A 27765-nucleotide genomic window follows, 5' to 3' on the forward strand; every position below is an offset into this window, starting at 1 on the left:
GTAAGGGCTGTTCATAGCACCACTCTGTTCCCTATAATTAAAGAAGAGCCTGGAAAGATAATATTGAGAATAACTTTTGGTGGCATCCAAGGATGTATATATACGGGGGAATGTTCCCAATGTTATAACATCTTAGACTGTCCCTTTTTTTTGAGAAAAGGAAGCTTCCTGTTTTTGCTGCCTTCTAAAAATAGATGTAAATAATCAGTGTCACACAAGAATGCAAACAATTCTCAATATTACTGAACAAAGCTCTGTATGTTGAGTTCTCTTTGAGAAAATTAGACTGATATCTATCATACTAGCATCCAGGGTTTTATGCATTCACTGAACTAGATCAAAGCATCACTTTGCCTACTGACAAAAACATTCTACATAGGTGACCAGGAAAACAGTCTCGATTGCCTAGGACTTTATTCTTAAATTAGGATCTTTGTCCCCCTGGTTTACTCTGTGGTGTACCTATTGGTCAGCACACAAAACTGTACAAGAAACCTAACATCTCCCTGAAACTCAGTTCTACTCAATGGACACTGAAAAACTGGGGGGAAATAGTTTTACTTGCTCTCTTAGAGAAACTAAATAGCACAGAATCAAAGAAAGAGATAATTACAAATTCTATAGGGAACAATCCGTCAAAGATAAACTAAATGATTGTCTTACATATTCTGCAAGTCTACTAGTAATTCCTATTTGACCAAGTGTATTTAGCAGAGAAATAAAATTTCAGTAACTAACTCAGTGAATCTCAAAAATCCTGTATTCTTCCACCTAATTTATTTGGTATTTATTATGAGAAAGCTATATGGGAACTTCTCCATAATTTCAAAAGATATTCTCAAGAATAGCAGAGAAATAAAATTTCATTAACTAACTCAGTGAATCTCAAAAATCCTGTATTCTTCCACATAATTTATTTGGTATTTATTATGAGAAAGTTATATGGGAACTTCTCCATAATTTCAAAAGATATTCTCAAGAATATTATCTTTCTAGGCACTTCTTTAATTATAGAATGAGAAAGTTCTTTTAAATAATCTCCAAGATTTGCTACCTTTTTTTTGCTACTCTTCAAATTAAAAATAACTACCTTATGTAGGGGTCTGGTATTAAAAAGAAATACATGCACTGCTTTCTTTGAGCTAGATATGCATAAACATTTAGATACTAGGCTATAAGGTTTCAAAGAATGAAATAATTTCAAAGAGTTTAATAACAGAATAATAACTTTCTAAAACTATTCAGAGGTAAGAATAGGGAATAAGGACTTGGTTATGCTTCCTTCAGATTAAAATAAACCGCTCTCTTGGAAATATAAATGCAAAGGAAAAAAATGATAGCTTGCCTGTGAGTATGAGAGGGTAAAGAGAAAATGAAAGAGACAGAGAGGACGTGGAAAGGGAAAGACAGAGAAAGAGAACAAGGTACATACTTCTACCTACTTGCAATTTGGGCTCTAATTTCTCTAGAAATCCTCAAGTTTTTAAATATTTAATAACACTTCTAATAACTGCCAATGGTCATTGTACATGTCAGACACTAAGCTTGATAAATACTATGTACGATATTTTGCTTAATAGTTCCCTTCTAGGCCAGTGATTTTGAACTGGTGTGCCACAAAAATTTTTAAAGACCATTAATTAATTTATTTTTGAAAGAAGTTCAAAGCACAGTAAGTATGTTCTTTATTCACTCTTTTTTTTTTGATCAACATAATTTAAGTGTTCCTCAGAAGTTTAACTACAGGTTCAAGTGTGCTGTGAGATAAAAGAGGTTGAAAAATACTGTTGTAGGCAGATGGGTAAAATGGCCTTTGCAAGAATTTCTACTTAGAATGCAAAATAGACTTTTCATGGGAAAACTGGAAAGCTTGGAAAAAGTTGGGTGGAAGGATTTCTTATGTTTTGATACATCATCCATAAATGTATACACATGTACACATGCAGACACATCCATGTATAAAGACCTGTATTGCCTAGATGTAATCAGCCTTTCTTGCCTTTGCTGTGATGTGCCACATGCTATACTATTTTCAAGCTTAAGACTCCTTTCTGTAGGTTTTCCTGACTTCTTCCTTCTGAAATCCAACTGTTCTGAAGGCTAGACCTGATTCTTTATATCTTGCCCTGTATGATTTTCTAGCTGTAGTGCCAAAGTTCTTTTTTCCTTTTTTGGTTTTTGGCCGGGGCTGGGTTTGAACCCGCCACCTCCGGCATATGGGACCGGCGCCCTACTCCTTGAGCCACAGGCGCCGCCCAGTGCCAAAGTTCTTAAGGCTCTCAGGAGAGGGAAAGCTTCTTAAGGTAAGGAGTTGTAAGTATGTTTTCTTAATGCCTGTATACAAAAACATTAGCCTTTTTCCTTTAAAGTAAAGGCAAATTTTATACAATGTGGTCTGAAAACAGATGGATCCTCAAATAATAACAAACACTGTAGATATTGATTTTAAAAATCAAGGCAACTACAATCCAAAATGAAGAAATATTTTTTAAGACCTGAGAACTTTATTTCTAATCATTTTGAGAGAAAATCAAACTAAATTAGGGAAGGCAGGGTCATAGGAAAAAAGAAAGCAAAATTAACAAACCTTTACGATTCTTGAAGAAACCATGAGGGATCAATCCAACCTGAATTTAAGATGACCAAATTACAAGTACTTTCTTTTAAGCCATTTTGTGATTTACCTTATTTTCGAAGGGATGTTAAAAAAAGAATCCTGTGGCTATTAAATATAGAAGATAGGTTTATGACAGATGGCAGAACGTTCCTAGAAACGTACATAGAAACACTTCCAGATTCATTCATTTTACACGGCCACAGTAATGTAGCTTGAAGGAGCCAGGAAACTTGAGCACTAATCTAGGCTCAGTATGGAAGAGCCATGGGTCCCCATTAGGTCACTTAACTTCTCAGGGACTTTAGTTTCCTTACCTATAAAACAAAAAGACTAGATGACCTAAGCTCTCCTCCCTTTCAGCCCTAACATCTAATGATCTTAGGGCAGCGGCCCCTTTGGTGGTCAAATGACCCTTTCACAGGGGTTGCCTAAATACATTTTGCATATCAAATATTTACATTACAATTCATAACAGTAACAAAATTAGTTATGAAGTAGCATCAAAAATAATTTTATGGTTGGGGGTCACCACAACATGAGGAACTGTATTAAAGGGTCGAAGCATTAGGAAGGTTGAGAACCACTGTCTTGGGGTCTACATGATTCAGAATGTATCACTAACCCAATAGCCACTATTAACTTATTAGTTACTGAATGCTTATGTACCTTGCTAGAAACTATACTGAAATTTTTTTTTTTTTTTTGCAGTTTCTGGCTGGGGCTGGGTTTGAACCTGCCACCTCTGGCATATGGGGCCGGGGCCTTACTCTTTTGAGCCACAGGCGCCGCCCTATGCTGAAATATTTTAAAATGTTAATTTCCTCAACAAGACTGTGAGGTAATATACTCATTTACAGATAAGAAAACCAGGAGATGATAGGTTTGAACCTTATCAAAGTTCACATAGTTAGAAAAGGTGAATCCAAGATTTAAATCTACGTGGACCCCAAAGCTGTGCTGTTAAGAAACCCCTATGCTGTCCTGGTTCTCTAACAATCTTCTTACATGGTCTAATGGAGAGAACACCAGGAGCAAGAGTTCTTGGTACTGTTGTTTTTATAGCAAAGTGACTCTAGGCCCTTGAATTTACATTGCTGGACCTCAATAGCCTCATCTGTAAAATTGAGAGGTTGGCAGGATGGCCACTGAGGACCTGCACAATCTCCATGTCTTATCACTTATAAACATAATGCTTAACCACGGAAAGCACAGCTGCTGTGAAAATAGAGATTTTTTCCATGTGTTTGTATAGTGTTTGACCCAGGGCTCAGCATATTGAGGGAGTATTTTTCTTGGGTGACAGTCCACATTTGTGGAAAAATTATAAGTCATTTTATAGTTAGAGAAGCATCAATTCTAAACAAAACATTTCTAAATAATTCCACTTAATATTGAAAAGGATGATATATCACGGTCATCCAGAAAGGTAATCCAGGAATGAGAAGTTGGTTTATGGTAGAATTCATTATCTCATCCACCTGTACCACCTTCATTTTTGACCTTGCAAAGGTCAGAGGGTACAAATGCTCCCCTTTGCTCTTACTGTAGGGCAGTCCCTCCCTGAAGTATCTTTAAATTATACTGACTCTAGCTGGCGTCTTTTGCTATGGCTCCTGGTTCTGTAGTGGCTATACCACTGAGGACCAGAGGGGTCTGTAACAAACAAACCAATGGTACCTGGGGTCAGGGGCCAGGTTTTCACCTACTTCTTTGGTAAATCTAAATAGTTCCCATTTTTATCCTTTACTAGAGCAATTTTTCTTCTACGAACTTAGCTTACAGAAAAAAATGGACAGTGTGTAAAGCTGGCCTATATAAGGGAGTTTTACTGCAGGGATATTTAAAAAAAGGAAAACTGGAAATAGGCCAGATGTACATGGAGAGGAGAGGATTAAATTATGGTATATCCTTACGATAGAATACTCCTCAGCCCTTCAAAAAGATGATGTGAAAATACTTCCATAATATAATGCTGAGAGTAAAAAAGTTGTATAAAATGGCATCTATGGCATGATCTCATGTTTGTAAAATGTGAGGACTAGAATGATGTTCATTGTCTTTGGATATTGAGAACACTTTGGCTTTTTCCCTTACATTTTGAATTTTCTACAATGACCATGTTATTTTTTTTAAACAGGAAGAGTAAAATACAACAAATGGTACCAAAAGTATGGTACAGGGGGGGAAAAACTGCTTCTCACGGCAGAGGTCTATTAATAGCGACAAATGTTTTAACAGAAATGTGAAATTAAAATTAATTTAATGGCTTTAAGGATTAAAAACAAATAGCTATTAATACTATGAGGTTGGAATTCAACTACAGAATAGCTAAGAGACAGTCTTTGCCTTCTTTCCAAATAGCACTTTTTGGGGGTGGGTGGGCATTCTTCTTTTCTAGAAGTAAACACTTGATAAGGTCAAGTAATTTCACAGGCTGCACCTATGTTTTAAACTGTACCCATTTTCAACAGTCATACAGTCAAATTAACCTTCCAAAACTCTAGAAAGAGACCTAATAATCAGTCATTAGGAAAACACTCTTGTAATTTAAATTTTTCAACAATAGCATTGTAGCTAGATAAAAAGGCTTCCACAGTTGGGGAGGAACATGGTTGTGCTATTGCAGGCTAATAGATAAAATTAGGTTAATTAGCAATGAATAACATATTAATGGGCATTTCTCAGCTGTTGATGATTAGTTAAAATTAGCAAGGAGTCAGAAGTGAGGCCAGAAACCAGTTCAAAGGAAAATAGTAAATAAGAATCACTCTGTTTTATAAAGTCACAAAATGCCCTTACCCTCTCCACTCTCAAACTAAAACCACACCACCCAAAATCAAAACTCAAACCTGAACTACTTAGAAATGCACCTGGGTCTACAAGTGAAACCTGACCCGGATGTTAAGCTTATTATCAGACTTGTTCTTTGAGTAGAAAATAAAGAATTGGGGAAGTACAGTATCTGTGGGCTAGCACCCTGCCTGCTATCTCAACAGATTAGTCTTTAAGTGAACTTTAACATGTTAATTTTTGGCACAGTAAGGCATACTACACTTTAAATTTTATCTCAAATCCCAGTATGCAATCACATGCTTATTTAATAAAATGTTCTCAGCAGTGGAACAAACATCTACTCTTTGTGCTCTGATGTGCAGAATACGGTAGATAATGCTGATGCCTGAGAGTTCTGGAAGTTAGGAAGGTGAAGGGAAAAATAAGTGGGGGGATAAAGGAGGGAAAACAAATTTTCCCACTTAAATATGGGAAAATTAGAAAATCTAAGTATGGCAGGGAGTAACTGAGAGAGGAGTGAAGAAAGTTCAAAGAAATTCAAAAGGAGTCAGGTGAACATGACTGATATTCTTACCAATCCTGAGAAGATTTCAACTTTGTTTTAGTGCAGAAAACCAAAGTTTAGAAAGGCTGACTTACCTAAGGTTATATGTCTAGATTTAAAATGCTTTCTTTAAAACAGCTGCTTTCCTTTAAAGAGAAAAAAAAAATCTCACAAAAGCAAAAAAGACCAATGACCTAGTCCTTCAGCTCTTCCACCTATGTGTCTAATTTATTTTTTAAAAATATATTTTAGAGGCTGGGCGCCTGTGGCTCAAGCAGCTAAGGCACCAGCCACATACACCTGAGCTGGTGGGTTCGAATCCAGCCTGGGCCCACCAAACAATGATGGCTGCAACAAAAAATAGCTGGGCGTGTAGTGGGCACCTGTAGTCCCAGCTACCTGAGAGGGAGAGGCAGGAGAATCGCTTGTGCCCAGGAGTTGAAGGTTGCTGTGAGCTGTGATGCCATAGCACTCTACCCAGGGAGACAGCTTGAGGCTCTGTCTCAAAAAAAAAAAAAAAAAAAAAATTTTTTTTTTTTAGAGACAGGGTGTCTGTCACTCACCTGGGTTGGATGTGGTCACAGTTCACTGTTGCCTGGAACTCTTGAACTTAAGCTGTCCTCCTGCCTCAGCCTCCCAATAGCTGGGACTACAGGTGTGCACTATTTTTGGTAGAGATGGAGGTCTTGTTGTGTTGCCCAGGCTGGTCTCCAACTCCTGGCTTTTAGTGATCCTGCTAAAGTGCTGGGATTACAGGCATGAGCCTACAGCACCTGGTCTCTAATGTCTTTTTTAATACTGCAAAGTCAAGTTAAATTCCATTCAGTTAATAGTACCTTTGAGAGCTTTTATAAAAAAAATTCAACAATCACATTTGCCAAGCCAAAAAAAGATGCACTCAACTGAACATTCTTACTCAGGATTCAATATACTCTTACGTCTTCTCCCTTTTTTCCTATCCAAAGTCTACCCCAGGTCTCCCTCAAGAAAATCTCTGTGAAGCTTCCACAGAGGCTTTGTGACTGACAAGTCCAACCCAGGGAGTTCTCTTTTCATAATACCAACGCCATCGCCGTCTATCACAAATCTGGACGTTAATGGTGAAGTTCAGCTGAGGTGCTGACTCTGCCCCTGTGCTCTCTGCTACATGCTTACGTGTACACCTCTTGCACCCTGAGTGTAAGGACAGGATTGTGTTGTGTGTTTTATATGCCCTGCTGGCACCCAACCCACAAATTTCAAAATCCAAATGAACTATGATACTGGTTAATATATGCTAAATTGTTTAAGCTATACTTTTACAATCAGCTAGCCATATCGTATGCTTTGTTTGTAACAGTTAAGTATAGTTATCTTTAATATATTTGGATCACCAGTTTTCAAAGAAAATCCACAGCAAACCTAACTATATGATTCAACACTTCAGAAATGACAGATCTTGATGTGCCTCTGGGTCACCATGTTAACAATGACCAAAGGTAGCCAATAGTAATTTTCAGGCAACACAGTTCAGTAAATGGGGAAGATTTATCTCCTTCCTGCTAAGCTACCCTCAGCCTACCTCTTAGGCCTTTAGACTCGCCCTCTCTCACATGTCCCCCACCTCCAGCTATTGATACGTCCCCAGTGCCTGGAATCCCTTAAACCACCTCACAGATATTCCTATTTTTCTCATCTCTTTGCACTTACGGCAGCTCTGCTTCCATTCTCTCCAGCCCTTTTTAGGGAACTGATCTGTTAATTTAGTATAACTAAGGCTGGTGTGGCTTATGGAGAACACCTTTGATGTCATCCCTCCCAGGGTTAGTTGTATTTTCACTGGGAGGTTTCTTGCAGATACAGACTTGATACAAAGAGACAACGCTGAAGGTGGGAACTTCAGTCTACTGAGGTACAGTGGAAAAGGCTGTGAGATTGTGTTTAGAACAAAACTATAAATCAGTGTGTTATGGAGATGCTTGAAAAGAAAGAATCTCTCTATATTCCTCTTTTTGGAAGACATGCCAGGAAAGCAGATCACTCAACTGAGCATTTCTCTCAAATGTGTTCCAATCTCTCCTTTACATGGGAATGAAGGATCTGCAGTCAAACTGCCTGCAGTCAGGCATGTGGAATACCCACAATGCACCAGTACACAGCACACTGACACTGACAGCTAAGGACACTTAGGGAAACTCCTGATGGCACACACTTGCATTCCAGCAACGGCAGTTGCTGGGGTTGGCAGCCAGAGGTCCAATCCACCCGGGATGACTGCTGCTCCTTTGGATATTTTGTTCTTGTAGGTACTTCTTACATTTTAGCAGTGCTCATGAATCTACCTCTGGGTACCACTTCTTTTTAAAATTTTTTTATTTTTCAAGACAGTCTTCTCTGTTACTCTGGGTGGAGTGCCATGGCATCATCCTAGCTCACAGCACCCTCAAACTCTTGGGCTCAAACAATCCTCTTGCCTCAGACTCCCAAGTAGCTGAGACGGCAGGTGCCTGCCATGATGCCTGGCTAGTTTCCTATTTTTAGCAGAGACGAGGTCTCACTCTTGCTCAGGCTGGTCTTGAACTCCTGAGCTCAAGGGATCTACCCACATCGGACTCCCAGAGTGCTAAGATTATAGGTGTGAGCCATCATGTGTGGCCTGGGTATCACCTCTAGAACCTTCTTTTCTGGTGGCAAACACTACTGATAAACTATAATAAAAGTCTCAATTTTTTAATGTAACACCGTTTTCTTTTAAAACCTGTTTTTATGCACATGCTCTTTTAAAACTATACACAATATATAATTGCCAATTTCCACCCTGAGCACAGGGGCTATCTCCTCCTTAGAGAAGTTCTATTTAAGAGGGAAAGTGGCTATGATACTGTGCGATAAAGGCACTGAGATATCTTTAATATAAGATATTTCCAAATAGGAAAATGTGTTTGCCGTTGAAGATAACTTCTTTTTCTTCTTTTTGTGATTTAGGACCCTCTATATTTAGATTGAGTCCTTTAAAACCAACTGACATAATTTCCTGGGAAATGTTATATAAAAACATGCTGGTTCATTCCTTCTCACAAAATTGAGTACTCATCCTGGGCCAGGCACTAAGCCCAGTGATGAAGTAGTTCAGAGTTCTGAGTAAGAAAATGCACTCAGGGTAAACCTTCTGATCCTGACAGATCTATGAATATGGCTCCGTATGGTTTCCTGCTATAGCAAATTACAGGCTCTGGCCCTCACCCAGCTCGTCTTAATGACATTTGTTTTTGGCAGGGAATATACAGAGCCCCCTTTTCTCTAGGGCATAGTCTCCCATTTCTTCACCACATGAAAGTAGAGAGCCACGAACCTTACAAAGTACTAAGCGCTCAGCTCCTCATTTCACTGGCAAGAAGAGTCTGAATAAAATTGGTCAATTATGTCAACTTTTATTTAAGCTTCAATATTATAAGACATTACTAGGTATATAGTTTGAGAACATTAAGAATATGTGAATGTATATGGATATGTAATGCTTTTGGTAATTACTGAGCACTCAAAAATTTAAAAACAGGTACAGGATGAGGAAAGGTAGGCTCAGCAGACTTTATAAAAGGACCATAACAAGAAAAATATCAGTTTCAAATCAATATAGCAATCTGAGACTTCTTTTTCTGTCAATATTCATAAAAAAATGTTTCTGCTATAAATTTTTTGTCACCAATTAGTACACATATTTTTCTCCCATCACCAATGATATCCAAGACATAAGTAAAGAAACAAGCTTATAGCTTAATATTGACTTAATTCTGAATAACTGAATTAAGTAACACTGTTTAAATTGTCCCCATTGAAGGAGAACAACTCACTGAAAATGATCACCATTTTGAGTAGGACACAAACAAATAGGTCACACTTAATGACTGTCAAACCCATTTTAACATTTGTGAAAATATTTTGAAAAGTTTGAGAATTAAAAAAAACAAAAACAAAAAACCCTTTCCTGTATAGTGCTTCTTAATAAGTAGCCTACTTGAATTGGATAATGAAATAATGTTTGCTTTTGGGAGATCCAAGATTAATAATAATAATATATAATGAAATCAGCTTCCTTAATTTTATTTTAATATTAGAAATAAGGACTAGTTAAGTTACATTACAATGTTATATATAAATAACAGTTAAGTGATGAAAGTTATTCAAGATAAAGTTTTATAGCAAAAAGAAGGGAAGGGGCTGGCATTTTCAATAGAAATACTTAATAAATATTGTAATGGGATTCTAATAACTGATGGAACGAGGAAGTTTTTATTGGTAGCTCATTCCTCAATTATTTGAAATTTTCCACTGAATGTCTAAAAATTTGTAGTTGAGAACACAAAACAGCAATTAAGAATGAGCCATTTATAAGAGCAAGTAAGACATCAAATAAGAATTCTGAAGTTACAGTCTCATTTCCAGGGTCGTGTGGAACATGCATCTCTTTTCAACTGCCAATAAAAAGAAATCAAGGGAAGTGTTAGAGAACTACAGACTAAAAATAAACAAAGTGTCGTAAGCCATGCCACATTTGCCTTATTCTGAAAGCAATGCTCCTGGCCTCCTAAATGAAATCAGAATTCTTCTTTGCCCATCTGTATGTAAAAACAGCCATCTACTTTATTTTAAAATATTTTCCACCAAAACTTGGCTTAATTGCTTTATAACTGCCCAAATCAACACAACAGTTAGGCTTTGAAGGGAAACAAATTGGGTGTAATTATTGTTAACATCTGAAGGCCGTGGTTTGTAGAATTACAATGTAAATTAGTATGATTTCAATTTTTGCTTGTTTTGAAGTTTATCGTTTTCTTTTTCATTCTTTTTTTTTTTCAAGACAGGGTCTCTGTTGCCCAGGCTAGAATACAGTGGCATCATCATAGCTCACAGCAACCTTAAACTCTTGGGCTCAAGTGATCTTCCTACCTCCCAGCCTCCCAAGTAGCTGGGACTATGGACATGCACCACCACGCCAGCAACTTTTTTGTTTTTAGTAGACAAGAAGTCTCCCTTTCCTCAGGCTCATCTTGAATTCCTGAGAACAAACGATCCTTCTGTCTTGGCCTCCAGAGTGGTAGGATTACAAGCATGAGCCACTGTGCCCAGCCAGTTTTTCATTTTCTTATTCTTAACTCGAAAGGATCCTGAAAAAAACTAAAAACAGTCACTGAAATTTCAACAGGCTTACCCTTATCCGGTGTGAAACAAATATGTAGGTGTAATAATCCTTTAAGCACAGTGAGGACATTGTGCTTATTGGATTCTCATGTTATCTATCATCTTCTACTGAGAAGGAAGCTAAATATCTTTAGTAGGAAAGCAGCCTATATTCTGGAAATGGAGGAATGAATCAGAGATAGATGTTATGAGCCAAGAACAGCCCAACAGGGACAGTCCAAATACAATGGTGATTAACCAATCTAACCTGATCCTCCCTCCTTGAAGAGGTTTTTTTTTTTTTTTTTTTTTTTTAATCTGGCAGCACATCATTTGCTCTATAAATTATGGTGTCGAGTATTATGCTAAAAAAGAGAGAAGATGTAGGAGGTCTCCTTCTCTACCAAAAACAGAAGAGGAACTGCTGAGACAGGTAACTCTGGTTACTGTAGAAGGGCCAGATATGGCTCTCTTACTGGACCAGATTAATACAAGAATTAAAACGTGGCCTACAGCTAACACTGTGACTAGCGTATATCTCTCTGTTACTACCTACCCAGACCTTCAGACGGAATTTCTTTTTAGCTGATAGGGAAAATAAAATAATGTCATGGTCTGACCTCAAGGGTCTTGACCAGTGGTTCTCAAACTTCCTAATGCCACAATGTATTTTCATTGTTACAAAGGGGTCGTGACCCATAGGTTGAGAACCGCTGATCTTGACTCTAAGCTCTATGACTTTATAAGCTGTAGGCACCATGGACCACCTCACCTTCTCAAAGTTACACACTGGTCTCTCCTGTGTTGATGCCCATATCAGTTCTGAAGACCAGGAAATGGAAAGCATCCTAGACTCTTATCTAGTGTGAAACTTGCACTGGACAGGACAAGAGACAATTTAGCCTAGAATACAGTGTTGATCACGTCAAAGTCCCCAGATGTCCATCGCTTTAGGACAGAGGTTGGCAAACTATGGCCTGAAGACCAAATCTAGCCATCACCTGGTTTTGTAAATAAAGTTTTTTGGAGCATAGCCAAGACCACTTGTTTATGTATTATTTATTGCTGCTTTCCTGCTGCAGTACAGAGTTCAGCTGCAGCAGAGAATGGATGGCCTGCAAAGCTCTAAATACTTATTCTGGCCCTTTATAAAAAAAGTTTGTGAAGCCCTGATCTATAGCATGTTGGTATAACCCCTTAGAAATGAAAGACAGCTTGCTGCTCCAAGCACTGCCTACATACTGGAGATGGCACATATCCTATGTGTGGGTGTCCTTTTTTTGTACACTTTTATGAAATAAACCAAAAAAGCTGTTCATTATATTTTAATATATAATAATATATGTGTTCATTATAACTAAAATCTAGAGTTAGAGAAATCTTTCTAAGTGTGACAGGCTACAGTTGAATGGTTCAGGGTACCCTGTGATCCTGGGGCTTCAGGATGATGCAGACAGCTTGAGGTATGTCCCAATATAACCACAGAGCAAGGGCCTGGGATTTTGGAATAAGGCCAATGTTTTTTAAGCAGGTACTACTCTTCCAGCAGACAATTCCTGGCTGGTCACTAGGTTTTGATAGACAACAAATGTCCAACACCAAGGGAAACCAGGTGACCATATCATTAACCCATCTTGAGTAGTTCTACTAGACCTTCTTCACCACAAAGAAAGCATGCCATCAACCAATAATGTGCTCTGTAAATACAACACTGGGCTTATGGAGGTTCCAATGGCACAAAATAAACAAATAAGCCAATCACAACCCTTACCTTGTGGCCCTTCACCTGCTTCACTGTCCCCTCCCTCAACTAGGACTATGGCCTCAGGGAGGTGCTCTCTACATCCAGCTAACAAAATAATTTAAGAGACCTTAGCTTGGTTTGCCTTTGATAGCACTAGCCAATACTGAACTGCGAAAGCATCACAGCCCCTTTAGGAATTGTACTGATGGACAATGCAGAAAGAAGGTAATATGATTTTATTACCTTCAATTATAGGTAATACGATTTTATTACCTACGACTTATTTAATCGGCCATTATACCTATTAGGAGGGTAAGCTTAAGGCCACTTTTTATTAATTCCTGGGCAGCTGGCTAATGGTTTACCCCAGATGGATATAGACTTGAAATAAGCAAGAATGGAAAACTTCTGACAAGGCAATTTAAGAAAGGACAATGTGGGAGTGGCACCTGTGGCTCAAGGAGTAGGGCTCTTGGCCCCATATACCGGGGGATGGGTTCAAGCCTGGCCCTGGCCAAAACTACATAAAAAAAAAAAAGGACAATGTGTAGGTGGGCCTCCAGAAATGTGTGTCCCACATGAATTCTTATCAGAGTACCCCAAATGCAAAAAAGTCTCTTGTGGACAAGACTGTCTTTGTATCTTCTCTCCATAGTCACTTGTTCCATGGGCTTAAGAGTGACCACAGTGGCACTGATAGAGGATGCATAAACAGTTATAGAAATTAATGACATCCCTCCCTAAGACCAGTGTGGCTACCCACTACTGGCCATTGCCCAGTTTGTGAGCAATACTGACCAATGCTAAGCCCTTGATTTGTTACCATACTTTGAGGGAGGCAGTTAGTTACCTAATATAACAGGCAAACACATGGGTACCCTTCCATTGTTGAAGAGGCAATGTTTTGCCATCATTGAGACCGATACTTAATGTGGATTTGGTTGGATTGGCCTTTTCTGTCTTGACAACAACACCATATGTGTTTATAAATGCCTTCTATATCACTACAACATTATTACATAGGCTGCCTCCATGGAAGTTATAAGGAAGTTATCATTTCATAAGGAAGTTATCAGACATCTGAATGTCAACCATGCTCTGCTCTGGTTTCATCGAGTATCTATCATTAAACAAAAATGTGTTTACAAAATGATTAAAGAGACTATTATAAGCTTAGATTCAGCATTGGTTATGGATACTACCTTATACGTTTGGGGTACTATCTTTTAAAATTGTGGCATTTTCTCTGCCCCAGAAACACAAAGTAGTACCAGACAAATATGATTTTTTTTCTTCCCTGGCCAAAACACCTAGGTCTAAGAAACAAAGAACAGAAATATGAGTCAATTCTCTAAAGGTTTTAATTAATGAGCTACTTTTTAAAAATTTTATTCCTAGACCTATGACTCAAGCCATCCTGGTGTAGTTAGCATAATATGTAATGGAAAGCACAATGAAATTAGTGATATCCAGATGGTTGGATTAAAGATAATTTTATCTTTTTTTCTGGGTGGTTTTCTAGGTTTTCCAAATTCTCTAGAATGACTATATGTTATTTTATATTAAAACATAAATACTAATAAAAAAACCCCACATCCCCCAGAAGCAGATTTTCATTGAAAATGGTACTTAGTGGAAGCAAGGAATTGTTATAAATGCAAGAAGTTGCTAACGAAAAATGGTAAGATAGGAGAATTCATTTTCTTTTTTTTTTTTTTTGGACAGTGGTTATTATGCAGCACTGCCAAGCAATTATGGAAACATTTGAAATCTGACTAAGCCTCAATTACCTTATCTGTAAAATGAAGATAACTTATGAATCTCATAAAGTATGTGAAAGAACACCATAAGCTAACATCTCTAAAGGCATCAGTCATTAATACTGGTAGTAGGTAAGTGTCTATGTGCTCTGTGATTTGAAAAAAAAAGAATAAAAAGAACAAAAGTGGTTACCTTTGGGTTAAAATATCTGCAAGACTGTGGCTGGGAGCCTCCAAATAGGGCTATGCGGTAGTCGTGCTTCTTTCTTCTAGGCCTTGTGCCATCTACAAGTTCCTCTCGATCCTCGGGAGACAGTAGATGGTACCTCATCCCACCTGTAGAAAAATACATGGCAACTCTTCAAGAACTTCAGACACAAATGCAATGCTTTGAAAAGGAAATACCCAGACATAACAGAACATTAATTTCTATAATTTTCTTCTATCATCCTTTTATAGCATTCAAGAAAAGTGAGAAGGAAGAGGGAAGAGAAATGTGTAAGGCCTTGAGTCCTAATCAATTTATTATTCTCAGCAATCACCATTATTCTAAGACAGCCTCACCCATTTACCATGTACCAATTATCTGGCTCCTTAAGCAATAGCTGCAAAAATAATTTCTAACCCAGTGGCTCTCAATCTTAACTGCACATTAGAAGCACCTGGGGGTGGGGAACCTGCAGCCTTATGGCAACTTGTGGCTTTCCAGGTTAAGTGTAGCTTTTGGACTGAATCCAAATTTTACAGAACAAATCCTTCTATAAAAAGGGGTGCAGCAGAGAAACATGAAGCTTTTCTTGCTTCCTTTGGTGCTTAAAAAAAGAATAATCAGAAGGCAGTAAGTTTCCCACCCCTGAGTTAGACCAATTAAATTAAAACCTCTGGTGGTAGGGCCTAGGCATGGTATTTTAAAGGGCATCTTAAATCCTTACCTCTTCCAATGTAGTTCAAAGAACAGAAGCTTCAGCATCTGGGAGTTTGTTAGAAATGCTGAATCCCAGACCATACCCTAGGCCTACTGAATTAGAATCTGCATATTCAAGATACATGTACATACAACTTTGATGAACACTGTATTAGATGACTAAAATGCAATAATGATTCAGAAGTATTGTGAACATTTTCCATCCGCAATTCCTTAATTTTGTCAAGGGCCACTTAATCAAAATCAGTGTAAAAGGTAGATTGTATACTAATGTTAGACAATGAAATGGAGAAAACATTGTGACCCCACTTAATATTTTGCTCCAAATTCCAAATCAATAAAAATTTAAATATGCAAAAAAATTTCATAAATGCACTAAAATAAAAATAGAATAGCTTTAAAAAATCAGGTCCAGGCTCGGCACCCATAGCAGAGGTGGTTATGGTGCCAGCCACATACAGCGAGGGTGGTGGGTTCGAACCCAGCCTGGGCAGCTAAACAACTGGAACAACAAAAAAATAAAATAGCTAGGTGTTGTGGCGGCACCTGTAGTCCCAGCTACCTGGGAGGCCGAAGCAGGAGAGTCTCTTAAGCCCAGGAGTTTGAGGTTACTGCCACGGCACTCTACCCAGGGCGACATAGTGAGACTCTGTCTAAAAAAAAAAAAAAAAAAGAAAGAAAGAAAGAAAGAAAAAATCAGGTTCAGATAGGGAAGCCTAGCAGTAACAAAAAACAAAGGAGCAATGAAAAAATGTTCAGACATAAACACATAAAAGTTTAATTAGTGAGTGGCAAAAAGACAAAAGCAAAAGACAATGACTAGCTAGGAAAGTATTTATAAATAGTGCAAAGAAAATTATAAAAGGACATTCTATTAATTCTACTAATGACATTAAAACTAGACACTTAAGAGAAAATTAGATGAAGTATTTGAATACAGTTCATAAAAAAAGAACTACAAACAACTCAGACACATAAAAAGATGCTCAACTGCTCTCCTTAGAAAAATTCAAATTAAAATCATACTTTTTTCACATCTCAGGTTGGCCAAGAAACTATCTGGAGCACAGGGTGTGCTAAAGGTGTGCAGGTGAAACAGCATTCTTTTCCACTGCTGGTAGCATGTGGATGGTTACTATGATCTGGAGGGTGATACAGTACAATCCACAAAAATCACACATACATACCCTTTAACCCAGGAATTCTCCTTTTCTAAGAGTTTATAAAGTTCACTGCTGGGGAAGTGGTTAAAAAATTATGGTATGTCTATACAATGGAATATTACATATGGTTGCAAAGAACGAGAAAGTTTAGTCTGTATTCATGGAATGATCTCCAAGAAATTAAGTGGAATGGAAAAAAGCAAGCCATAGAACAGTACACAGAATGTAACACTCTTTGTATTAAAAATGTATATTTTATGCATATGTACACATATTTTATACATGTACACATCAGTGACTGTGTGGGCACAGTCTCAACACTACCTCTGGAAGGACATACAAGGTAATAAAAGTAACCTCCTGGGTGAGGGAATGAGTAGGTGGGGAACAGGGATATCCGAGAGCCTGACATTTCACTATGTACCCATATAATACCTTTTTGAATTATGCATGATATATAGTATTGATGTAAAGATAAAGTAATGCAAAAAAATCTTTTTTTTTTTTTTTAAGACAGAGTCTCACTATGTCACCCTTGGTAGAGTGCCGTAGTGTCACAGCTCACAGCAACCTCAAACTCCTGGGCTTAAGCGATTCTCTTGCCTCAGCCTCCCGAGTAGCTGGGACTATAGGTACCTGCCACAAAGCCTGGCTATTTTTTTGTTGCAGTTGTCATTGTTGTTTATTTAAGTGCCCCGGGCTAGGTTTGAACCCGCCAGCCTCAGCGTATGTGGCCGGCGCTCTACCCACTGAGCTACAGGCACTGCCCAATGCAAAAAATCTTTAACGTATGCAAAATATTTCTGTACTTGAGGCTGTCTTAGCCCTTTAAAATGGGAAAGAGAGGGAAGACACATCTTTGGAGAACAGTTTATTCCTGGATGAAAGTCATTATCAATATTTATTTCCTTACATTTCTGAATTTGAATAAAGCATTTTGCATTAGAACAGACAGAAACCTCAGAGGCCTAGGCTCTGGTGCATGCTCTAGGTCAGAGGGGTCCACAAACACTTTCTGTAAAGGGTTAAAGAGTAAATACTTCAGGCTTTGCAGCCGCATATGTTTTGTATGGAATATTAGTTTTTTTACAATCCTTTGCAAATGTAAAAGCTGCTTTTAGCTCAAGGCTGTATTTAGCCCATGGGTGGTGCCTAAAGTGTGAACAGTGATTAGCAGCATCAGCATCACTTGGAAATAAAAATTATTGAACACTGGCCCTGACCTTCTGAATCAGAAACTCTGGGTTCAAAAGCCACTCCCCTAGGAGGGCTCTGCACAGGCCTAAGGTAGACTGTGCAGTCTATCTACACAACACTCCCAGCAAGGCAAAGACAGTAAAGAAGAGCCGGGAGGACACTGGGGCAACTGGTCCAACTGCAATGACTTCCCTGGAGGAAACATGAGCTGTGATGCCTTCACTGACAGGCTTTTTTTCCTCCCCAAGAATAGGGCTGTATATACTTTGGCACCTTCCCCTGAGGACCTGCTTACTTCTTAGGCTTATTACTTTTGGAGTTATTCCTTCCAGAGTAAAATTTTATCAATTTTGAGTAAGAAGTTGGCCTGGCCTTTGTGGTGGCTTTCTTTTTTGTGACATATTTTCTTTTAGATGTAAATTTTTTTAGCTTAGTTTTATTCTATTTTTTGTTTGTCTTTTCTGCTTTTCTTTTACTCTGAAAAGCCAGTAAGTCAGACAGTAGGAAGACAACTGATGATGTAAAGAAGGGAGGCTGAAGGACTTCTTTCCCCAATTAGCTTTTGCCTAGACCCCAAAGCTTGGAAGTGTTTCAGCTGCTTGTGCTTAGTCAAGGAGTTATATAGAACAATCACTAATCTTCATTTTAAAGAGAGAAAAAAGAAAAACATGTGATGAATCTAGTAAGTTAAAAATAAACAGCAAAGTTTCCTGCTGAGGCAGCTAAATCTCCACACTTGAATTTCTGGAATAATCTTGCTATCCTATTTCTAAATCAATTTAGAATCCACAAAAGAACTAAATACTAGACTGCCTCAAATTGGCTAGTCTTTTCAGCTACACCATGTATGAAGAAACAGGAGTAGCTCTCTACCCAATGAACCTGTAAGGCCAGAAAAATAACACAGTTTGGGAATGAAAGCATAACAAAACCCTGATATTAACATGCATGACATCTAAAAGATGAAAGCTCTAATTGAGAAGCATTTTCTTGGTGCTGATTTTCTCTCATCTCTGCATTTAGACAGACAAAAGGCCACTGGTACTCTACCTTTTTCTTCTTCTTCCTCTTTTTTTTTTTTTTTGCAGTTTTTGGCCGGGGGTAGGTTTGAACCTGCCACCTCCGGCCTATGGGGCTGGCACCCTACTCCTTTGAACCACAGGTGCCACCCTCTCTTCTTTTTTTTTTTTTTTTTTTTTTTTGAGACAGTCTCAAGCTGTTGCCCTTGGTGGAGTGCCCTGGCATCACAACTCACAGCAATCTCAAACTCTTGGACTTAAGTGATTCTCTTGCCTCAGACTCCCAAGCAGCTGGGACCATAGGCGCCCACGACACCGCCTGGCTATTTTTTGGTTGCAGTTGTCATTGTTGCTTAGCAGGCCTGGGCTGGGTTCGAACCCGCCACCCTAGGTGTATGTGGCCAGTGCTCTGCCAACTGAGGAACAGGTGCTGCCCTACTCTACCTTCTTAACATCTTTCTCTTGGTTTTCAAGACACCAGCCTTTGCTTCAAGTAGCTCTGCACAGGAATCTGCCTTTCCTATTTGTCTTCCTCCACCCATTGAATGTTGCCATTCATAAGGACGTATCCTTGGTTCACATCTTCTTTTCTCTTTTTCCCTTAATTGGGTTCAAACACTCCTTATCTTTTTTTTTTTAATTTAACAAAAAAAATTATTATACAATGTTTAATGCTTTTGCCACTTATGAAAAATTTCCATAATAGATATTCATGAAAAAATATTTTTAGTAAGTACAATGCATTTTATTGGATGGCTATAGCATAATATTTTTTCCAAATTGGGAATAACATTGGGTCAACTTACCCAAAACTACATACTACTACTTAGTAGCTATGTGATAAGTCTAAAGGAAATTTTACATCTAAAATCAAGGAATGAGTGATTTAATAATTAGGACTCTCAAACTTACTATCACTCTTGAGAAGGAAGGCATAGGAATGAAAGTGCTCATTTCTCTTTTATCTGTTTCCTTAACTTTATGCCTGAAACCAGCTATACCTTAAATAAATCATCCAGATGAGGTACCAAAAATAACTTAAGAGTTTCAAGTAGGTTCTAGTTACCTTTTATGAGAGGCCTTCTGGCTCATCATATATAAATTGAAATCTATAATGCAACCCCCCCATCTATACATACCCATATGTATAAATATGGAGTTTGGTTTGATTAAGATCAATGGGAATTCAAGAGCCTGTGAAGAGTCTGCAGGAGTATAACTTCACTAAATCTAAACAAATGAAAAAGAAGTAGCAATTTTTAGCTCCAGTTTTTCACAAAAAAAAGAAGAAAGAAAAAAAAAAAGAAAGCTATTTAAGAAAAAAAATGTCATATTACACTACTTGGCTAAGTAAAATAAAAAAGGAAACACTAGAAAAGAAATACATGAAGGCTATTTTCTTTTTATTTATTTATTTATTTTTGCAGGGGCGGATTTGAACCCGCTACTTCCAGTATATAGGGCCGGTGCCATACTCCTTTGAGCTACAGGCACCGCCCATGAAAGCTATTTTACACAGAAATAGAAAAAGCACAAAAAATTTTTACCTCCCCTCACATACTAATATAAACCTATAAAATAAAGGCTGAGGCCAAGTCCCCTCCAGGTATGCAGTTGAGAAACTCAAGGGATTAATTATCTATAAGAGTAGATTCTTGAATGTTTCTGACTACTAAATCTGATCAATGCTAAATAGGATTTTAAGCCCAAAACAAACTGCCTACACAATCAGGTTATAAATGGTTTTAAGGCAACTTACTTATCACCATCTTAAGGCATTCAGGATTGTCTTGAATAAGTGGTTCAGCTTGTACCGTTTTACTTAAGAAATTCTTTGATATAAGAGGAAACCTGACTTTAGCAAGGATATCAACCATAAATGGCTGGCGATTAGGTTCATCATATTTCAGCCACCTGACTGCAGCATCATAAACCTAAGGGGGAAAAACAGCATAGTAGAATTCTTAGATGGAGGAAACATTTCCAATTACCCATGTTTACTCTCACACTGAAGGGAGAGAACCTCGTAAGGAAACAAACACTTATTCCAAATATTTTATTCAGATATTTGCTTTTGTCTGAACATTTGCCTATACTTTAGAACAGTTTACAGACTGCTCTAGTGAGTTTTGTAGGTAATGTTTTTTTTAGAACTACTACTACATAATTTAAATGACAGGGCAAATGCTGAATTTATAACTTTTTAAAACAAAATAACAGTTTCCTTTTCAGAATAAGATATACATTGTACCAAAAGAATCTATTGGTCAACACAAGTTTCCTACACATATATGAACATATGTAGGAGGAGAGGTTAATCTCTAAAAAGGCTTTCCATTCCAGGAGATATGAAGGTCACCTATGATTTTATTTCAGTCTTTTATTCCTGCATTACGAATGACACACTTACCTGCTTTCTAGAAACTTTAAGAACAAAAATTCTATACTTTGAAAATAAATTACAGGATATTTGTAAGAACTATTCTCCAAAATATAATACTGTAGCATTCACTTAACTGTGCCAAACAAATCCAAGTTCATTAACATTTAATTTACAAATCATTAGTTTAAATACACTGAAAACAAATGTATTATTTCAAATACACACATATCTACCACACTGACACGTTTGAGCTAAATGAGCTATTTTGGGGGTGGTGTTAATAAGGCCCAAGTTCTCATCTCCCTACAAGTTAATCTTTGTGGGAATGGGTGTTTTAAAATAGACTTTTAATTTTACAATAGTTGAAGTTTTATGGAAAAGTTGCAAACACAGTGCAGAGTCTCACATACATGGCATCCTGTTAAGGGGTTACTTTAGTCTGATACATTTGTCACAAACTAATGACGCAATACTGATACATCAACTAAAGTCTATATTCTTTTTTTTTTTTTTTAAAGTCTATATTCTTTATTGGGGGTCAGTGCGGGGGGGTGGGGGTAGGGGTGAGGGTGGGTGGGTGGAGGGCTCTTTAGTTTTTATCTAATGCTATTTTTCTATGATCCCATAAAGGATACCTGATCAGACAGTTTGTCAAATGTCCCTCAATTTGTATTTGTTTGATATCTCATTCATTAAACTGGGGTTACGGTTTTTTGGGAGGACAATCATAGATGTGAGGTGCCAGTGTCACTGTACCAAGTGTGCATGACCGCACACGACTCATCACTGACCATGACCACCTGTAGGTAAGTGTTTGTCAGGCTCTTCCAGGCTAAAGTTACTACTACTTCCTTTTCCATACAGCATATGAGTTAATTTTGATGACAGAATTGATTTTTTTTTGGTCTCACTAGGTCCTCCAGTTCTAATCTGTCAATTTGCAAACTGATACTCTTTTGGGCCACAAAGAAAGCAGGGAAAAAGAATGTGGCTTAGTTCAAATTTTTTATCTTTATAACAGAAGTAACTCAAAGTATATGATCTTATAATGCCTATATTAGTTTCCTAATACTGCTATAATAAATTACCACAAATTGAATGGCTTCAAATACAGAGAAGGATGTGGTGCTGAGGATAGAGATAGAGTGAGTCTGTATATCAAAGTATCCCCTACCCAGCTCTCAAACGCCTGCCACCCAGCCCACACCCGACAGAGTCCAAAACTGGTCACAATGAACTAAAATCAAGATGTCTGCTTGGGGGCACCATAGCCGAAACCATTTCCTTGCCTTTTCCAGCATCTAACAGCTATCTGCATTGCTTGGTTTGTGGTCTCCTTCTTTCAATGCCAGCAATGGTCGGTCAGGTCTAACATTGGATCACTGTGACCTTGCCTCCTTTTGCAACTTTCTTCCTCATTTAAGGACATTTAGGATTACATAAACTGGACCCACCTCATAATCCCATCTCCAGATCCTTAAGCATATCTGCAGAGTCCTGTTTGCCATGTAAAGGTAACATTCACAGTTTTGGGGGATTAGGACGTGGGCATCTTGGGGGTAAGCATTGTTCTGCCTACCATGGTACCCAAAAGTTTTTGCCTGTATCAAGTGGTCTTTGCCTCAAAGAACCAGCTCTTATAGGCACCCAGGACTCAACTTTTCCTATGAAACAGACTTGGGAATACTGTGTTTAGTGTAAAGAACAAATTCTCTCCAAATATGACTCTTTCCCTTATCATGTATCCAAACATGAGGTATAAGAAATCAATAAGGACATTTTTACTAAGAAAAATATGAGGCGGTAATTCAGTCACCTGATCCTCTGCTCTCACAGTCAGAGTGTCCTGGTTGAGAAGATGTGTCACTCGCTTGACATCAAGTTGTAGAAATTCATCAGTTTTGTAAACTTCAGTGAAATGCTGATGAATAAAATCATCCGCAGTTGCTTTCAACTCAGGACAGTCCAGACACTCTGCTAGCACACTTATACCTGAATACAGAAAGAAAATAATAGAAAATCATTTTGAGGAAAACCAACTATATGATGAAGAAAAAGCATGACTTCAGGAAAATTATACTGAATTTCAAAAATGTACATCCTTTCTCTGTTCCACTGATTTGCCTATTCTTGTGCCAATACTATCTTGTCTTACAAATGGCTGCATTTTATAGAAGGCTCCTTCAATGTTTTTTCAAACTTTTCTTAGTTACTGTTAAATATTTTCTCTTGCAAATAATTTTTATAAATAAGTGCATCACATAAAAAATTCTGCTGTGATTTTAGTTAGAATTGCACTCAATTTTTGGATCATTTTGAGGACAGCTGACTTCTGTAACATGGAGGAGCTCCATTTAAGAACATGACATATGGCTCGGCGCCTGTGGCTCAAGCAGATATCAGCCACGTACACCTGAGCTGGCAGGTTCGAATCCAGCCTGGGCCTGCCAAACAATGATGGCTGCAACCAAAAAAATAGCCAGGCGTTGTGGCGGGCGCCTGTAGTCCCAGCTACTTGGGAGGTGGAGGCGGGAGACTCGCTTGAGCCCAGGAGTTTGAGGCTGCTGTGAGCTGTGATGCCACAGCACTCTACCCAGGGCAACAGCTTGAGGCTCTGTCTCAAAAAAAAAAAAAAAAAAAAGAAAAAAGAACATGACATATATCAAATTTATTCAGATATACATTTATTCATGGTGTTTATTCAGATTTTTTATGATATTCAATGTAAATACACAATTTTCTTCGCACAAACTCTACACATTTCTCATCCAAGTCTCTCTTGGCTATTTTATTTTTTGTTTTAGAGAGTTTCCCAGGTGGCACCTGTGGCTCAGTGGGTAGGGTGCTGGCTCCATATACCAAGGGTGGTGGGTTCGAACCCATTCCCGGCCAGCTAAAACAGCAGTGGCAACTGCAACAAAAACATCTGGGCGTTGTGATGGGTGCCTGTAGTCCCAGCTACTCAGGAGGCTGAGGCAAGAGAATCGCTTAAGCCCAAGAGTTTGAGGTTGCTGTGAGTTGTGACGCCACAGCACTCTGACAGCTTGAGACTCTGTCTCAAAACAAAAACTAGAGGGGGTTTCCCCAATTGGTTACTTATGTTCTGTATCAGGAGTTTGCAAAGCAATGTTCATGGGCCAAATGCAGTTCACATCTGTTTTGTAGGGTCAGCAGCTAAAAATGATTTTATATTTTTCAAGGGCTATTAAAAACAAACTAACAAAATGCACAATTTAATGTGGAAAAAAGTTAAGTTGCTATGATGTCTTGAAATAGTTCTTTTTTTCTCCCTTATAACTTGCAAATCTTCTAACTTCAGATTGCAGATACAAAAGATTAATGCCATAGGGCCATGAATGGCCTTCTAAGTAACCTCTTATAATCAGTTATCTGTTGCTGCTAGGTAAGATCCCCCCCAACTTAGTGCTTCATAATAATAAAAATATATTATTTCTCATAATTCCATGGGTCAACTCGTAATTCTTCTGATCTGAGTTAGCTGGTTGTTGGGCTGGGGCTGGTCTAGACTGGGTTCATTCACACAGGTTAACACGTAGGCCAAGTTGGTCTAGGAGACCCCAGCTGAGACAGCTCATCTCTGCCCCAAATGATCTCTAGTATTCTTTTTGTGCTAGTAAAAGAGTTCCCAGCAGCAATGGAGGGCAAGTCCTAAAGTACAAGCAATTTTCCATTCACATCACATTTGATAACGCCCCACAGGCTAAAGCAAGACATATGGCCGTGCCAGATTACAAGACAGGAAAATACCTCTTGATGGGAGGAGCTACAAAGTCATCTTGCAGGAGGGTATACTTACATGGATGAAAAGACTTTATGGTCATATTTTGTAATCCACCATACTGCTTCTCTCTGAAGCAGTTCTTTCTTTGTACTGATTTTTTAATGTGGTAAAATATATGTAACATATATTTACTACCCTGACACTGTTATACCATCACCACTATCTAGTTTCAGGACACTTTCATCACCCCAAATCTAAGTTCTCACTTCATCTTTGGGGGTGAAAAAGAACATACCTAAGGGAGTAATACCTGAGATCGGTATTCAGTGTAACTTAGTCTGAAAGTTAAAGTTTTTTAAGCCCAGAGGAGTCTGTTATTATTTGGTTTTTGTTTTTCCTCCATCTGTTCCTTCTGGAGCTTCTACTTCCCCTCAGTGTTCTGTATGTTCCTCCCACCTCTTGGATCTTCTCACTCATGGCTTCTTTTTCTTTGCATCATTTTCATTTTATATTATGAGGCAGCTTGATTTTCTTTGACTTCTTTAGCTTGATTTTTAGGAGCATATATTCATTTTTTCAATTCCACTGAATGTCAAAACCTGAAAATCATCGGTTTGTTTCCCTTCAAATAAATCTTTTCTACTTTTAAGTTCTCTTCGTTTCTTACATTGAATTTGCCTTACATAAGTCATTCATTTTGGCTGTTTAGCTTGATTTTCCAGTTCTCAAACTACTGAGTTTCCTGTAACTTTATATGCTCTTTGCCCAATTCCATCAGCTGCCATGAGTTCCTTTAGCACTTATGGACATGCTGACAGGAGTTCTCCAATCAGCTAGCAGTGAGAGCCATGCTAACGGCTAAACATAAAGAAGGTGGAAGCAGTTCCCTTAGTTACTCAGCTCTCACACTTGCCTCAGCGGGTACTGTCTTTGCTCCGTGCTTAGCCAGAGACTCAGCCTCCTCACTAGGCTGAGGGATGCCCTTCCCCCCAGCTTTGTAGACAATGACAAAAGGTATCCAGAGGCAAAACTGCTAAATGGTCTTCCCAGAAGCCCAAATCCTTATGTGTGCTTAGCACAAACTCACTTTAATTTCCACAGTATGCTTTGTACCCTAACACATTTTAAAACCATTTTTTTCCTTTGTACTTGAATGTCCTACCCCAGTAGTACATTTAGAACGCTAAGGAGGAATGGAAACAAACATACTTAAACCATCATCTTTTAAAAATTTAAAGTAATTAACAGAGAAGGTAGGAAAACATTATTAAAGTTGTCCCCTCTTTATCCATGATTTCACTTTCTGTGGTCTGAAAACATTAACTGGAAAAGTCCAGAATGTTAACTTTTAAGTCTGAACTTATATGCTGTTCTGAGTAGCATGGATGAAATCCTGTATCATCCTGGTCCGTTTGGCCCAGAACATGAATCATCCCTTTGTCCAGTGTATCTACACTGGACATCCCCCCTGCCTGTTTGGCTTACCAGCCATTTTGGTTATCAGATGTACTGTCCTGTTATTGCATGCTTGTGTTCAAGTAACGCTCATTTTACTTAATCACGGCCCCAAAGTGCCAGAATAGTGATGCTGGCACATTATTACAGTTCTATTTTGTTATTGTTGCTGTTAATCTCTTATGGTACCTAATTTATAAATTAAAACTTTATCATAGACTTCTCATACATAGTATGAATAGGGTTTGGTACTATCTGAGGTTTCAGGCATCCACTGCAGGTACGAGTGGACAATTACACAAAGATCTGGATGTTTATTCACGTGCCACTAAAATTCATCCCACGGAGAAAAGCATGTTACACTTTGGAAAACTCTGATCAACTGTCTCTCTGCTTCTCCTATTATAAACTACAAAATACTTTATTAATAGCTTCGAATGGAGAGCTATAGCAGTCTCTCAGTATCCTACTTTGTAATCTAGAATTTTTATGCTTTCCAATATAAAGCAACATATTTGACAATGTCAAGAGGCAGCATGGTGCAATAGGTACGAATTAGATTACCTGAATTCCAGTCCCAGAGCCTTCATATAATAACTACGTGATCACAGGCAAGTTTCAGTTTCTTCCCCTCTGACAGACCTAAGCTATTGTAAGTGCCTAATAAAAGCAAACATTCATGATACCATATACCATACAACCACTATATGCAATCCTTATTCCTTGTCCTAGACATGAAAATTCATCATATATATCATCATTTTATAATTTTAGAAAATTTTGATATGATACTTAATTACTTATTGCTGCCTAGGTTAATATGTACCTCTCTAAGCTCCTCTTAAATTTCATTACTAGAAACTGTCCCAGAGGACAATGGCTTTACGGTTAAATGATGAAACTTATAACCACACTTTTTTTCTTTGTCAAAATACACATTGAGGATTTTTCTTAAAAAACAGAAAGCTGATATTTCTTACCTAGACAATTTGAAGCATCAACTTGTTCTTTCAAAAAATCAACACACATTTTCTTCACAGGTTCAATCTGATACTGGTTTGCTGCATCTAACAAAGACTGAACATTGTTGCTATTCACAGAAATTCTGCAAATAAGTGAATATTAATTTCTCATTATTTTTAATTTTTGAATGTTACTATAGAAAGTATCCTACTAGCCCCTGAAATTAAACAGAACATTAAACTTTCAATCCTTGAATTAGTATGGCATGGGATCCCTACACTCTTTCAAGCTTGCAGTTTTTCC

The 27765-nt window shown here is 38.0% G+C and overlaps 1 protein-coding gene across 3 annotated transcripts in view; it reads right to left on the reverse strand.

Annotated features, from left to right (window-relative positions):
• KLHL7 (kelch like family member 7) overlaps positions 1 to 27765 on the reverse strand; it is a 65561-nt gene that overhangs the window by 14567 nt on the left and 23229 nt on the right. For all 3 annotated transcript variants that reach the window (XM_053609537.1, XM_053609539.1, XM_053609540.1), the window contains exons 4-7: positions 27480 to 27604; positions 23119 to 23294; positions 20679 to 20853; positions 14809 to 14951 (exon numbers count right to left, since the gene is read on the reverse strand). In XM_053609537.1, coding sequence (XP_053465512.1) covers positions 14809 to 14951; positions 20679 to 20853; positions 23119 to 23294; positions 27480 to 27604 — 619 coding nt within the window. The remainder of the gene's footprint in view (positions 1 to 14808; positions 14952 to 20678; positions 20854 to 23118; positions 23295 to 27479; positions 27605 to 27765) is intronic.

Source organism: Nycticebus coucang, chromosome 11 (genome assembly GCF_027406575.1).
Source record: "Nycticebus coucang isolate mNycCou1 chromosome 11, mNycCou1.pri, whole genome shotgun sequence".
Classification (NCBI taxonomy): Eukaryota; Metazoa; Chordata; class Mammalia; order Primates; family Lorisidae; genus Nycticebus; species Nycticebus coucang.